Genomic DNA, 12,351 nt, shown 5'->3' on the forward strand with positions numbered 1-12,351 from the left:
CCACTTCCCCCTTCCACCCCCAGCCCCCACTTGCAACCAGAGATGAATAAGGCTTTTGCCAGATGAAATAAAGGGTTGGGGGGAAGATACAAGAAAGCAGGGCTGGTGGTTAGCTGTACTATTGTGAGTACATAGTGTTGGCAGCAGATTGAAGTCAGGCAGAGGGCTCTAAATTCAGTCTGAACAGTCAGTGGGGGTCACCCAATGTTCTTGATCATTGGAGTTCTACGCTCCGAACTCTCTAGCGGGAGACGGTGACTTGATGAATAAGTATATTCGCTTTAAACCTGCGAAATAGGTGCAGGTGAGGAGACTGGGTCTCAGAAACAGTGGTCTCTCTCGGGTCCCAGAGCCCCGATCGGAGCGCGTCAAACATCTTTAAACTACAACTTCCGCCAAGCAATGCGAGTGACTCCTGGTCCTCGCGATTTGCCCCGACTCCAAGCCTGACTATTGGTTGGATGGGCTGCTTGTCAGACCAAAATCGGGTTCTGATCGGTCGAGTTCCGCGCTGAGCTCTCTGAGCTCCAGGCCCAGGGGTACCCGCGCCGCACTCCAGTCCGCAACATGGTAAGCCCGAAACTCTTAGCATGCGGCCCCCTGAAAGGCTACGGATTCCGCCGTGGGGGAGTCCAGAGAAACACCGAGGAGACAGAGATCCCTCTGTGGGGACTGAGGGCTCTGAGGGACTCGGGATCGCTCTGAGAGGGCTGTGTTTCCCTCTCTGGGGTTAGGTCTCGCTCCACGATCAATGAGGGGGTCCGGGTTGTGCAAGGGAACTGGAAGGCCTTGAGAGTTCTGGGCTTCTGACAAGTCCCTGGGGTGCCTTCTAGGGGCCTGGGGTCCTGCTGAGGGGCCGTCCCTTGGAGGGTGCTGGAGTTCTGAACACCTTCGGAGCCCTGCAAGGGAGATCTGGGGTCCGACTGGGGCCCACTCTGGGCATAGTGTCCTGCAGGAGCGTGGGGACGCACCGACAGGGTCCATCTGGGATCCCTCGGGGTATGGGGTGTGCTGAAGGACCAGGGAGAATCCTGAGGGGGGAGGGCCATGCTGAAGGGCTCAAGGTGGGCTCTGGGCCGGCGAGGGTCCCAGAATTGGAGAGAGAACAGTTGGAACCCTCAGGTCTCATGTGGTTCTGGGTCCAACCCATTCAGTTTATTCTTCATTATCCTGGCCTCTGTGGGCAAGGCTGGTGTCGGGTGAGGGCGGAGGCCCCACCCCGGACCCCAGTCCCTAGGACTGGGCAGAGGCAGCGACAGACTGGAGGGGCTGGGAAAGGGGCCTGACCTTGCCTGCAGTAGGGGGCGTCCCTGAGGTGGGGTGTTGGAGGTGGGTCTGAAGTAAGAGCATTGATGAAAGGGGGTAGTGAAAGAGGAGGTCATTCCAGGGTATGGGACGTTGTAGGAGGTGAGGGGAAGGGCTGTCTGAAATGGGATGCAGGAAAGTCCCATTGATGTTGTTGCTGAGTTGCTAAGTCGTGTCCGACTCTTTTGGGACCCCATGGACTATATAGCCTGCAAGGTTCCTCTGTCCATGGGATTTCCCAGGCAAGAATACTGGAGTGGGTTGCTATTTCTTTCACCAGGGGATCTTCCCTACCCAGGAATCAAACCTGTGTTTCCTTCATTGACAGGTGGACTCTCTACCTCTGAGCCAGCAGGGAAGCCCTCCGCACTGATTTGATATTACTTAGCAGGATTCTGGGATCACTGATCAGGGAAGGGGTTTGAGCAGAAGAGGGACATGGGGTCATGGGAGGCTCCAGAGATCTTTGGAGATCTGCAGAGCGTGGACCCTAAGACCAGAGCTGTGGGGGGAGGGACATGAGAAACATCACTGGATGGACCTTGGGAGCCTTAGGTTGGGGGATGCATGCCTTCCTTCTCTTCTCTTCCTCTCTTTCTCTCTTCTTCTCTTCCTCTCCCAGGTGCTGGGATCACAGTTTGAACCATGGGTCTCCTCCCTGAGAGGTGTCAGGGTAATGGGGTTATCGAAGGAGAGCCTTGGGGTCTGGGAGTGTCTCTGAGACCCGAATGGTTGGGCGCAGAGGGTGTTGGGGGAGAGAGCTGGGCAGTGAGGCAGGTTGGTCCCGAGCAGGGTCCGCCGGGCCTTGCGGGCTGAGAAGTGGAGCTGGACGTTCATTTGTGAGACTGGGAAGGTCCTGGGCCGCCTGGAGGAGCCGTGTCCGGGAGAGGGATGGGTGGGTGCTGGGGTCTCCAGGGAAGGGCCTGGGGGAGGCATGGTCTGCGAGCTCAGCAGAGAGATCTTGGCTGGAGATGCCGGTGGGCTGGAGTCGTGCTGGGCTGTGACGGTGGTTAAAACCCTGCCAGGGGATGGGTCACAAGGGAGAGGTGTCTGGAGAGCCAGGGAGACTGGAGAGCAGCTGCTGGGAGGTGCTGGATTTCCTAGGGAGGAGTGGAGGACGGGGTCCACGAGGAAGGGCGGGAAGGGCGGGCGGTTCAGAGAGCCCACCCACGGGCTCCAAGCCGGCCCACTGGGCTCTTGGTCATTAATGCCTGCTAACCAGTCTGCACTTGGGTGGGGGTAAGGGTGAGCAGTGAGACCAGAAAGATGATGCCCCACCTCCTTACTGAAAAAATACTCCTGGTCTCAGTTTACAAGTCACAACATAGAGAAAATATCCTAATAGTCCTTTAATTTTAAAGATGAATTTCTCAACAGTCATTCTGAATTACAGGACTAAGCCCGATAGCCATCACATTAGAGCTTTTCCTATTGAAGTTAGCTTATTTGGGCCTGATTAAAGGATAATTTTAATAATTAGTTTTAACATTAACATAATCTTTATTTCATTTAGTTGTTAATACCATAATAGTAGCTGACAGCCTTCCTGAGCACTTTGTTTTACATAATTAGCAAGCCGGCTTCCCAGATGGCGCTACTGTTAAAGAACCCACCTGGCAATGCTGCTGCTAAGTCGCTTCAGTCGTGTCCGACTCTGTAGGACCCCAGAGACGGCAGCCCACCAGGCAACCCCGTCCCTGGGATTCTCCAGGCAAGAACACTGGAGTGGGTTGCCATTTCCTTCTTCAATGCATGAAAGTGAAAAGTGAAAGTGAAGTCGCTCAGTCGTGTCCGACTCCTAGCGACCCCATGGACTGCAGCCTACCAGGCTCCTCCGTCCATGGGATTTGCCGGGCAAGAGTATTGGAGTGGGGTGCCATTGCCTTCTCCGTCCACCTGGCAATGCTGGAGACAAAAAAGATGGGAGTTCCATCCCTGGGTCGGGAAGATCCCCTGGCTGAGGAAATGGCAATCCACTCCAGTATTCTTGGCTGGGAAATCCCAGGGACAGAGGAGCCTGGTGGGCTACAGTCCATGGGGTCACAAAAATTCAAACATGACTGAGTGACTTAGCACTATTAGCAAATGGTTATTTACTACATTCACGCAGGAAAACCCATCTTCAGACTGATTACCAGAAACATTTTTTTTCTAAAATATTTTAAAATAAGTATATGGAAATTTGTTATGCTTGTTTATGTTCCATAAACATATATGGAAATATGTTTAAAATGTTGTTAGTAGCACTCGGTGAGAAAATTCCTAATTAAAAAAATTCATCCCACTCAAATGTGTAAGTGTTAATCCTGAAACAGGTAGTGGCCAGAGATAGACCAGACCTCTTTTCTCTTTGGTTGATTACAAAGGAAGGGGAGAGGGAGAAAGGATGATTTCAATTTTCAGGGATAATTTCAGATGGAGAAAGACGTGGGGGATAGAGTCAGCTGGGTGAACAGTGAAGCTGGAAGTTCAGCTGAGACACAGTTGGTGCGCGGCGGGGGGTGGGGGGGGTGGGGCGGGGCGGTACCCCGGGAGAGGAGTCGCTTTCACTGGGTGTGCCCGGCTCGCTGTAGGTCCCGGAGGTGGTCGTGAGAGTATGTGAAACAAAAAGGAAGCACCCCATTTCCAGATGAGGAAACTGAGGCTCAGGGAGATTGTTACCTTAAATCCTTAGCACAGGAGGATATTGAGCCCCAGTCTCTGCTCCCGCACGTGCTCTCCGCCACCGCACACCCCTGCCAGGACCCGCGCCTTGCTGGGGCTCCCAGGGTTGGGAGCCCACCCTCGGACCCTTCCCCAAGTAGCAGCTGGAGCCAGGGAGGGCCTCCCCCCCACCTGGCTTCAGTTTCAGCGTCTCTCTATAAATAGCCGGGTTTTCGAAGGTGAGCTTGTGACCCTCTGGCAGGCACTGCCTTTCACGTCTCCTCCCCGCAGGCGGTCCTTGGAGTGCAGCTGGTGGTGACCCTGCTCACTGCCACCCTCATGCATAGGCTGGCACCGCACTGCTCCTTCGCGCGCTGGCTGCTCTGCAATGGCAGGTGAGCCACGCCCCTCCCCCGGGCGGTGGGCGGGACCCCAAAGGCTCCGCCCCCTTGTTTCCCCAGCCCCGCCTCACGCCCTGTAAGGCGAGGGTTTTTTTAAGAACTTTACTGAGATAATTGACCCAATAATTGCAAGCACACAGTTGGATCAGTTTTGACAGATTGTACACATCGCTGAGACCATCTCCACACTCAAAGGAGTAGCTGCTCCTCGACTCCTGCTCCCCTTTCTCCCTCCTCTACCTATAGATCTTATTTCCTAAAATTCTTTGTCAGGGTTTGGGTCTTGGACCCTTTTTGAAAACCCAGGGGCAATTGTGAACTCTCTTTCCAGGACAATTCACATGCCAGTTCCACCAGGAGAGTTAGCCAGAAGATTCTAGGGTGTCTAGGACCCCTGCTGCACTCTCCTGTCGACCCCCAGCCCACCTCCCCCGCCTTCCTTTGACCTTCGATGACACCTGCCCATCCTGTCCCAGGCTTATCAGGGCCAGTCTTCCCTCTGCAGTCTCAGCTTTTGAGGTTCACCACACTGATCCCCTCCATGCCCAGGCTTTCCTGACGGCCTCTGTTTGCCTTCAGTCTCTTCCGATACAAGCACCCTACGGAGGAAGAGCTGCGGGCCCTGGCAGGGAAGCAGAAGCCCAGAGGCAGGAAGGAGCGGTGAGTGAACCCCCAGCCTGAGGTCAGTGGCTCCCTTCCAGAGCAGACCCTGAGGGCACAGCGCCTGCCCTGCACACCTCCAGGCACTGCTCTGGGCACAGGCAAGTTGGAGACACCCCAGGAGAACTGGGAACACCCCAGGCTGAGGAGGTGGTCGCTGCCTTTCACTCTTTGCCTTCCGTTGGCTTCCAGTGCTCATTGGAAGTTTGCTCGGGGACAGCCCTGTGGTGGGTGGTGGCTACCCCCTGGCATTCAGAGGACACCCAGGCTGGGATGAAGGTACCCTCTAGACACTAGAGCCTCCCAAGCTGGGGTGGAGGATGCCCCCATGGCTCCCTGGGCAGGGGAAAACGGAGGCTGCCGACGCGATTCCCGCTCATCTCCCCTGCTCCCAGGTGGGCCAATGGCTGTAGTGAGGAGAAGCCGTTATCTGTGCCCCGAGACGCTCCGTTCCAGCTGCAGACCTGTCCGCTCACAGCTGTCGATGCACTTGGTAACAGCTGGGTGCCCACCCCCCACACACACCCTGGTGGAGTTGGTGGGGGCCTCCTGGGCGGGCTACGCTGGGGGCTGAGTGGGCTGGGTCCCCACCCCCCCCACACACCCTGGTGGAGTTGGTGGGGGCCTCCGGGGCGGGCTACGCCGGGGGCTGAGTGGCGTGCTCTCTGCAGTCCTGCGCTTCTTCCTGGAGTACCAGTGGTTTGTGGACTTCGCCGTGTACTCAGGCGGTGTGTACCTCTTCACGGAGGCCTACTACTACATGCTGGGCCCAGCCAAGGAGACCAACATCGCCGTATTCTGGTGTCTGCTCACCATCGCTTTCTCTGTGTATCCTTTCTCCTGCTGGGGGAGGTGGAGGCCCCCGGAAGCTGGATCTGAGGCTCCTTCTCCCCACTAAACTGGTACATCAGTTACCGACTGCTGTGCGGTAAACCTGCCCAAAACTCGGTGGGGGTAAAGCAATCACCATTTTATTTGTTTTCCTGGCCGGGTTTCAGCTGGGTTGCTTCATCTCTGCTCCAGGTTAGAGCAGGCTTCCTCACCCAGAGCAGCTCTGCAGGCCCCCTAATGCCTGGCCTGAAGTCGGTCCACCCCATCCCTGTCCATTCTCTGGGTCAAAGCAGCTCACAGGCCAGGGTAGATGCAGGGGCTGGCAAAGAGACACCTCTCTCTAATTGTCTTTACTAAGCTGCATAGAGAACAGAGGCGAAACTGTGACTTTGAGGACCCAAGTTGGAGGCGGTGTCCTTGTGGAATGGGGTTGCGAAGAAAGGCAACCCATCTTGAAACCCACACCACTGGTTCTGGAAAGCCCTGGTTGCGAAGAAAGGCAGCCCATCTTGAAACCCACACTACTGATTCTGGAAAGTCTCTCTCAGGAGAGGTTAGAGATAGAAGCTGTATCTCTGGCAGCCTCTCGGAGGAGCAGGAAACAGGACCTGTGAACGCAGCCAGGAGGCCGTGTGGGTAAGGGAGACTTGACCTGAAGAGAGAGTTGGTGGCCAGAGCTTTTTCCTTGGTTGGTAGTATTTACTTTTGGCTTCGCTGGGTCTTTGTTGTCGCAGGCGGGCTTTTCTCTCTAGATGAGTGAGCAGGAGGTTCTCTTGCTGTGGATCACAGGCTCTCGGGCGTGAGGGCTTCAGTGCTTGCAGCCCGTGGGCCCAGTAGTTGCGGTACACAGGCTAAATTGTCTTAAGCCTTGTGGGATCTTCCCAGACCAAGGATCGAACCCCTGTCCTCAGCATTGGTAGGCAGAGTCGTAACCACTGTACTACCGGGGAAGCACAGGGGCTACTCTTGGTTGTGGTGCTTGGGCTTCTCACTGCAGGGGCTTCTCCTGTGGGGAGCACGGGCTCCAGGCACATGGGTACCACTCGTTGTGGCTCTCAGGCTCTAGAGTGTGGGCTCAGTAGTTGTGGAGCACAGGCTGAGTTGCTCCATTGCATGTGGGATCTTCCCAGACAGGATATCGTGCCTCCTGCATTGGCAGGTGGCTTCTTAACCACTGGACCACCAGGGAAGCCCGTGCTGGCCATTTCTACCTGACCACAGGCAGTGTGATGAGGCCAAGCTGGAGGCCTGGCTCGGGCTCACTCGCTCTCCGGTAACCCAGGCCTGAAGAGTAGTGAGCCTTGTGTCCTGGGCTTTCCCAGCGTCTGTCTTCTTTATCACGGCCCTGCTCTCCAGGACTCTGAACCTGAACTTCCACGTTTGTGGTCTGGAGTTGGGGGTCACTGGCTGCGGTTGGAGGATGGGGTGAGGGGGTCACTACAGACACCCGAGGCCTCCTTAGCCCCGCTGCAGCAAGGTGTTCCTGACGGTGACCCGGCTGTACTTCAGCGCGGAGGAGGGAGGCGAGCGCTCCGTCTGCCTCACCTTCGCCTTCCTCTTCCTGCTGCTGGCCATGCTGGTGCAGGTGGTGCGGGAGGAGACGCTGGAGCTGGGCCTGGAGCCAGGTGCGTGCGTCTGGGGCCTGGGGCGCCACCGCATCACTCCCTCGTGTAAGCTGGTGAGGGTGGCTGTGAGTGCCTTTTCACCTCCATGCAGAAGGTGAAGGAGGGAGCCCTGGGGCCGGGGCAGTCTCCGCGGGTGCTCGGCACCTGCGTGCCCCCTTGGGCTTTGGGGAGAGGGGACACCCCTCTCACCAATGGGGGCCTGCGCCGGGACTTTCCCCGGGCCCTTCTGCTCCCCAGGCTGTCCTCTGCCCAGCAGCCATGGTGATTTACTATTTACCCACTCTAATTCAATTTGGGAGAGGAAATAGATATGTAGAGTAATATTCATAAAGTACAAGAGGATATAGAATAAAATCATCCTTCCACACTGGTTCTCCTCCCCAGAGGAAACCTAGGGTGCCACATTGCCTTATTCACGTAAGACAGCGTACATGGCTCTACACCTTGTCTTTTTCTCTTAAAAACAATATTATTATCATATTAAGTGCAGTAAGTCAGACAAAGGAAGACATAGTGTATGATACTACTTATATGTGGAATCTTAAAAGATGATATAAATGAACTTATTTACAAAAAAAAAAAACAAAAGCTTACAGGCACAGAAAACAAACTTAGAGTTACCAAAGGGGATGGGGAGGGGCAGATAGGTTAGGAATTTGGGATTAACACAGACACACTGTTATATATAAAATAGATAAGCAACAAGGACTTACTGTATAGCACAAGGAGCTATATGCAGTATCTTGTAATAGCCTATTGTGGAAATGAATCTGAAATAGAATAGATTTTTGTATACATATCTGAACCACTTTGCTGTATACCTGAAATTAACACAACAGTGTTAATTAGCTGTACTTAAAAAAAAATAATAAGTATTGGAGGTTGTCCCTAGATGGCACATACAGTAATAGAATGTTACAGTGACACAGTAACAGTAATTCGATACCGCATTTTGTAACTTTATGAATTTTCTGTAATTATTTACCTAGGTCTCAATTTATGGACATTTAAGTCTTTCTCCTGTTAAATGCTGTTGCACAAAGCCATGCTATTATACAACAGTGTTGCACAGGAGCAACCTTCTGCTTGTGACCCTGTGCAAGAAAGTGCACGTGTAATTTTAATAATGTTGTTGGAAAATTGCCCATCAGAAAGCGGTGTGTGAACATACGTATCCCCACATCCTCGCCAATGTGTTTCCTCAGACTCTTTTGTCTCGGGGGATCTGATGGGTGAAAATGTAAGTGAGGATCGGCATCTTTCCATGTGTTGAAGAGCCATTTCTATTTCCCTTCTGGGAAGGATTTGTTCTTTTGCCCAGTTTTCTACTGGGTTGTTGACCATTATTTTATTGATTTGTAGGAGCTCTTCATATATTAAGGAAATCAGCCTTTATGTGTGATAGGAGTTGTACTTTTTTTTTTTCAGTTTCTCATTTTTGTTTTGATTTTTTTTTCTGCTTCTTGAATGATCTTTTAAAAACATAATTTGGATCACTATTCTGCCCAACACCAGACTCTAATGGTCTTTGGATAAAGATAAAAATCCTCACCATGGCCCACATGACCCTGCTGACTCCTTGAGCTTTGTTATCACCAATACTTCCTTTCAATTTTTAAATTATGTAAATATATATATATATGAGAACAGATATATAAATTACAAAGCCAAATAATGTAAATACTCATGAATCTACCTCTCCCATTCAGTAGGCTGCCTTTTTGTTTTGTCGATAGTTTCTTTCACGGTGCAAAATCTTTTTAGTTTAATATAGTCCCATTTGCTTATTTTTGCTTTTGCTTGCCTTGCCTGAAGATACATGTTCAAAAAATATTGCTAAGACCAATGTCAAAGCGTGTAGCACCTATGTTTTCTTCTAGGATTCTTTTGGTCTCACGGCTTACATTCAAGTCTTTAATCCATTTTGAGTTTATTTTTATATATGATGTGAGGAAGTAACCCAGTTTGGTTTTTTGGCATGTAGCTGTCCGGTTTTCCCAGCATCATTTATTGAAGAGGCTGTCTTTTCCCATTGTGTATTCTTGCCTCCTTTGTTGATTAATTGGCCTTGTAGAGTGCTCCGGGTATTCTTGATTAACATATATTCTCTTCCTCTCTGTATCCAATAAATTCAAATTCCCATCTTTCCATCTTCTGATTATATCAGAAACAAAAAGGGTTAATCTCCCTCTGGGATGGTGCTGTGCCATGCTAAGTCGCTCCAGTCATGTCCGACTCTCTGTGACCCTGTGGACTATAATCCTCCAGGCTCCTCTGTCCGTGGGATTCTCCGGGCAAGAATACCGGAGTGGGTTGCCATGCCCTCCTCCAGGGGCTCTTCCCAACCCAGGGATGGAATCCTCCTCTCTTGTGTCTTCTGCAGTGGCAGGTGGGTTCTTTACCACTAGCGCCACCTGGGAAGCCCCAGACTTCTGGGATGGTGGAAGTCTTAATTTCTCTTTGAAGTTCTGTCAGTGTTTTCTTTATATATTTTGAAGCTAATTGACAAGATGTTTATAGGTTGAAAAATGCTACATCTTCCTGGCAAATCAGCCATTTTTTTTCATGATGTATTGACCCCTTCTGACTTACTTCCATCTTAGCCTAGTTTGTCTGGGTCAATATAGTCTTTTCAGCTGCTTTCTTCCTTCCTTTCTTTCTAAATTGAGATATAATTGACATATAACATTATATTAGTTTCAGATGTAGAACATGGTTCAATACTTGTGTGTATTGCAAAATGATCACCACAATAAGTCTAATTAACAACCATCACCCCACATAGTTACAGATTTTTTTTCTTGTGATGAGAATTTTAAGATCTACTCACTTAGCAACTTTCAAATTTACAGTACTACCTTTCTTTTGACTAGTACTTTACTTTTAACCTTCCAGTGACCTCATGTTGAGATATGTCTACTGTAAAACACAATCAAGTCTGACAGGCTGTATCATTTAGCTTCAAGTTTAATCCACTTACATTTATTGTGATTTCTGACCTTTTTGGCCTTGTTTCTACCATCTTACATTTTCACTTTCTATTTGTTCTTTTCTGTTGTTGCTGTTGAGAGTGACTGCCAAATTAATTGTCCTTCCTTTTAGGTAGGACTTCTGACTGCTCTGAGTTCTTTGTGTTTGGTATTCCGCAGTTTCACCACAGTGTGTCTAGGTATGGATGTCTTTGTATTTATCTGGTTTTATATACTTTGTATGTATCATGCATTCTGCAGACTTTTCAGTCATTCACTTCCAATATCTCTTCTCCTTCATTCTCTCTCTCCTCTCGCTTTGGGACTCTGACTTAACCTGTATTGAATTTTCTATTGTGTTCTCCTTGTCTCCTAATCTCCCTTCATATTTCACACCTTCTTGTCTTTCTGAGTTGGAATCTGAGTGATTTCTTCAGATCCAATTCATCAGTTAATTCCTTGGGCTGTTTCTAGTATCATTTCAGTAATTATGTTTTCCTTTTGGAAGAGCTTAATTGGTTCCTTTGCAAATCCACTCGGTCCTCTGAGGTAGTTTCATGTCACCTGTTCTGTGACTCCAGCTTTTACTTTCCCTCAGTCACTTCACACAGAATTTATAATACCAGTTTCTGAAGTCTTTGGAATTTAAGCTTATCTTTTTTTTTTCTTCTGCTGATTCACTTTGATGATTTGTTTCCTTATGTGTCTGGTGATTTTGGTTGTGAGCTCATATTTATTTGCTTCTACTCTATGGGGAATGTGGGGGCCTGAACTGAGAATTCTTCCTGGGACGTTGGTTTTCTCCTGTGGAGCCCTTCATGACTCGCCAGCATCCAGGAAGCTCAGGCTCAGTGCCCTGTGCCCCCGTGTCCACTAGTGTCTGCCTAGCACATCCTCCTGGGCTGCACATCCTCCTGAGCTGCACAAGCCTGGGGAACAGTGCTTGTCGCAGGGCCAGGCTGTCACCAGTGCATTCTCACCTGGGGAGCGAATGGACATCTGGGAGGTGAGGCAGAGCGGGCCCTGGGCCCCGGGGGCCTACTGGACACCGCCCTCTTTCTGTCTTCCCCAGGCCTGGACAGTATGTCCCAGAACTTGGAGCCGCTTCTGAAGATGCAAGGCTGGGACTGGGCGTGAGTCCTGGGAAGGGAGGGAGAGCCGCGGCAGGCTGCGACCTGCACACAGGGTGCGGGCCTGCCGCAGGAGCCCCCTGACCCCTGTCTTTCCCCCAGTCTTCCCCTGGTCAAGCTGGCCATCCGCGTGGGGCTGGCGGTGGTGGGCTCCATGCTGGGTGCCTTCCTCACCTTCCCAGGCCTGCGACTGGCCCAGACCCACCATGATGCCCTGACCATGTCTGAAGACCGGCCCATGCTGCAGTTACGTGGGGGACCGGCTGGGTGAGGGGTGAGGGGTTTGGGAGCCTGGAGCGGGGTGCAAGGGGGGCGGTGGGTGCCCTCGCCTACCAGCTCCGTGCCCTTGCCCTCAGGTTCCTCCTGCACACCAGTTTCCTGTCCCCCCTGTTTGTCCTATGGCTCTGGACCAAGCCCATGGCGCGGGACTTCCTGCACCAGGCTCCCTTGGGGCGCACGTCCTTCTCTCTGTGAGTATGGCAGTGGGGCTGGGAGGCCGGGCAGCTGGGGCCCCCTCTGGGTACTCCGTACTCTGAGGCTAAGGGAGGAGCCCTGGGTCCTGCGGGAGGGTCCTGAGACCGAGGACGGCTTCAGTAGCCCCGTCGTCGCCCCTCTCGGCACAGGCTGTCTGACTCCGCCTTCGACTCACTGCGCCTCTGGGTGCTGGTGGTACTGTGCCTGCTGCGGCTGGCGGTGACCCGGCCCCACCTGCAGGCCTACCTGTGCCTGGCCAAGGCCCGCGTGGAGCAGCTGCGGCGGGAGGCCGGCCGCATCGAGGCCCCAGAGA

General features: G+C 52.0%; 1 protein-coding gene across 1 annotated transcript in view; it reads left to right on the forward strand.

The window, feature by feature from the left end:
- The first annotated feature begins 486 nt into the window (after positions 1-486).
- TMEM161A (transmembrane protein 161A) overlaps positions 487-12,351 on the forward strand; it is a 15,568-nt gene continuing 3,703 nt past the window's right edge. Inside the window, exons 1-10 of the mRNA XM_010847298.1 lie at positions 487-570; positions 4,240-4,343; positions 4,929-5,009; positions 5,405-5,502; positions 5,681-5,837; positions 7,314-7,465; positions 11,507-11,567; positions 11,667-11,810; positions 11,921-12,034; positions 12,188-12,350. Of these exons, the coding sequence (XP_010845600.1) occupies positions 568-570; positions 4,240-4,343; positions 4,929-5,009; positions 5,405-5,502; positions 5,681-5,837; positions 7,314-7,465; positions 11,507-11,567; positions 11,667-11,810; positions 11,921-12,034; positions 12,188-12,350 (1,077 nt within the window). The 5' untranslated portion in view covers positions 487-567. The remainder of the gene's footprint in view (positions 571-4,239; positions 4,344-4,928; positions 5,010-5,404; positions 5,503-5,680; positions 5,838-7,313; positions 7,466-11,506; positions 11,568-11,666; positions 11,811-11,920; positions 12,035-12,187; position 12,351) is intronic.

The sequence above is a fragment of the Bison bison genome, unplaced genomic scaffold, assembly GCF_000754665.1.
Source record: "Bison bison bison isolate TAMUID 2011002044 unplaced genomic scaffold, Bison_UMD1.0 scf7180017864248, whole genome shotgun sequence".
NCBI classification, from domain to species: domain Eukaryota; kingdom Metazoa; phylum Chordata; class Mammalia; order Artiodactyla; family Bovidae; genus Bison; species Bison bison.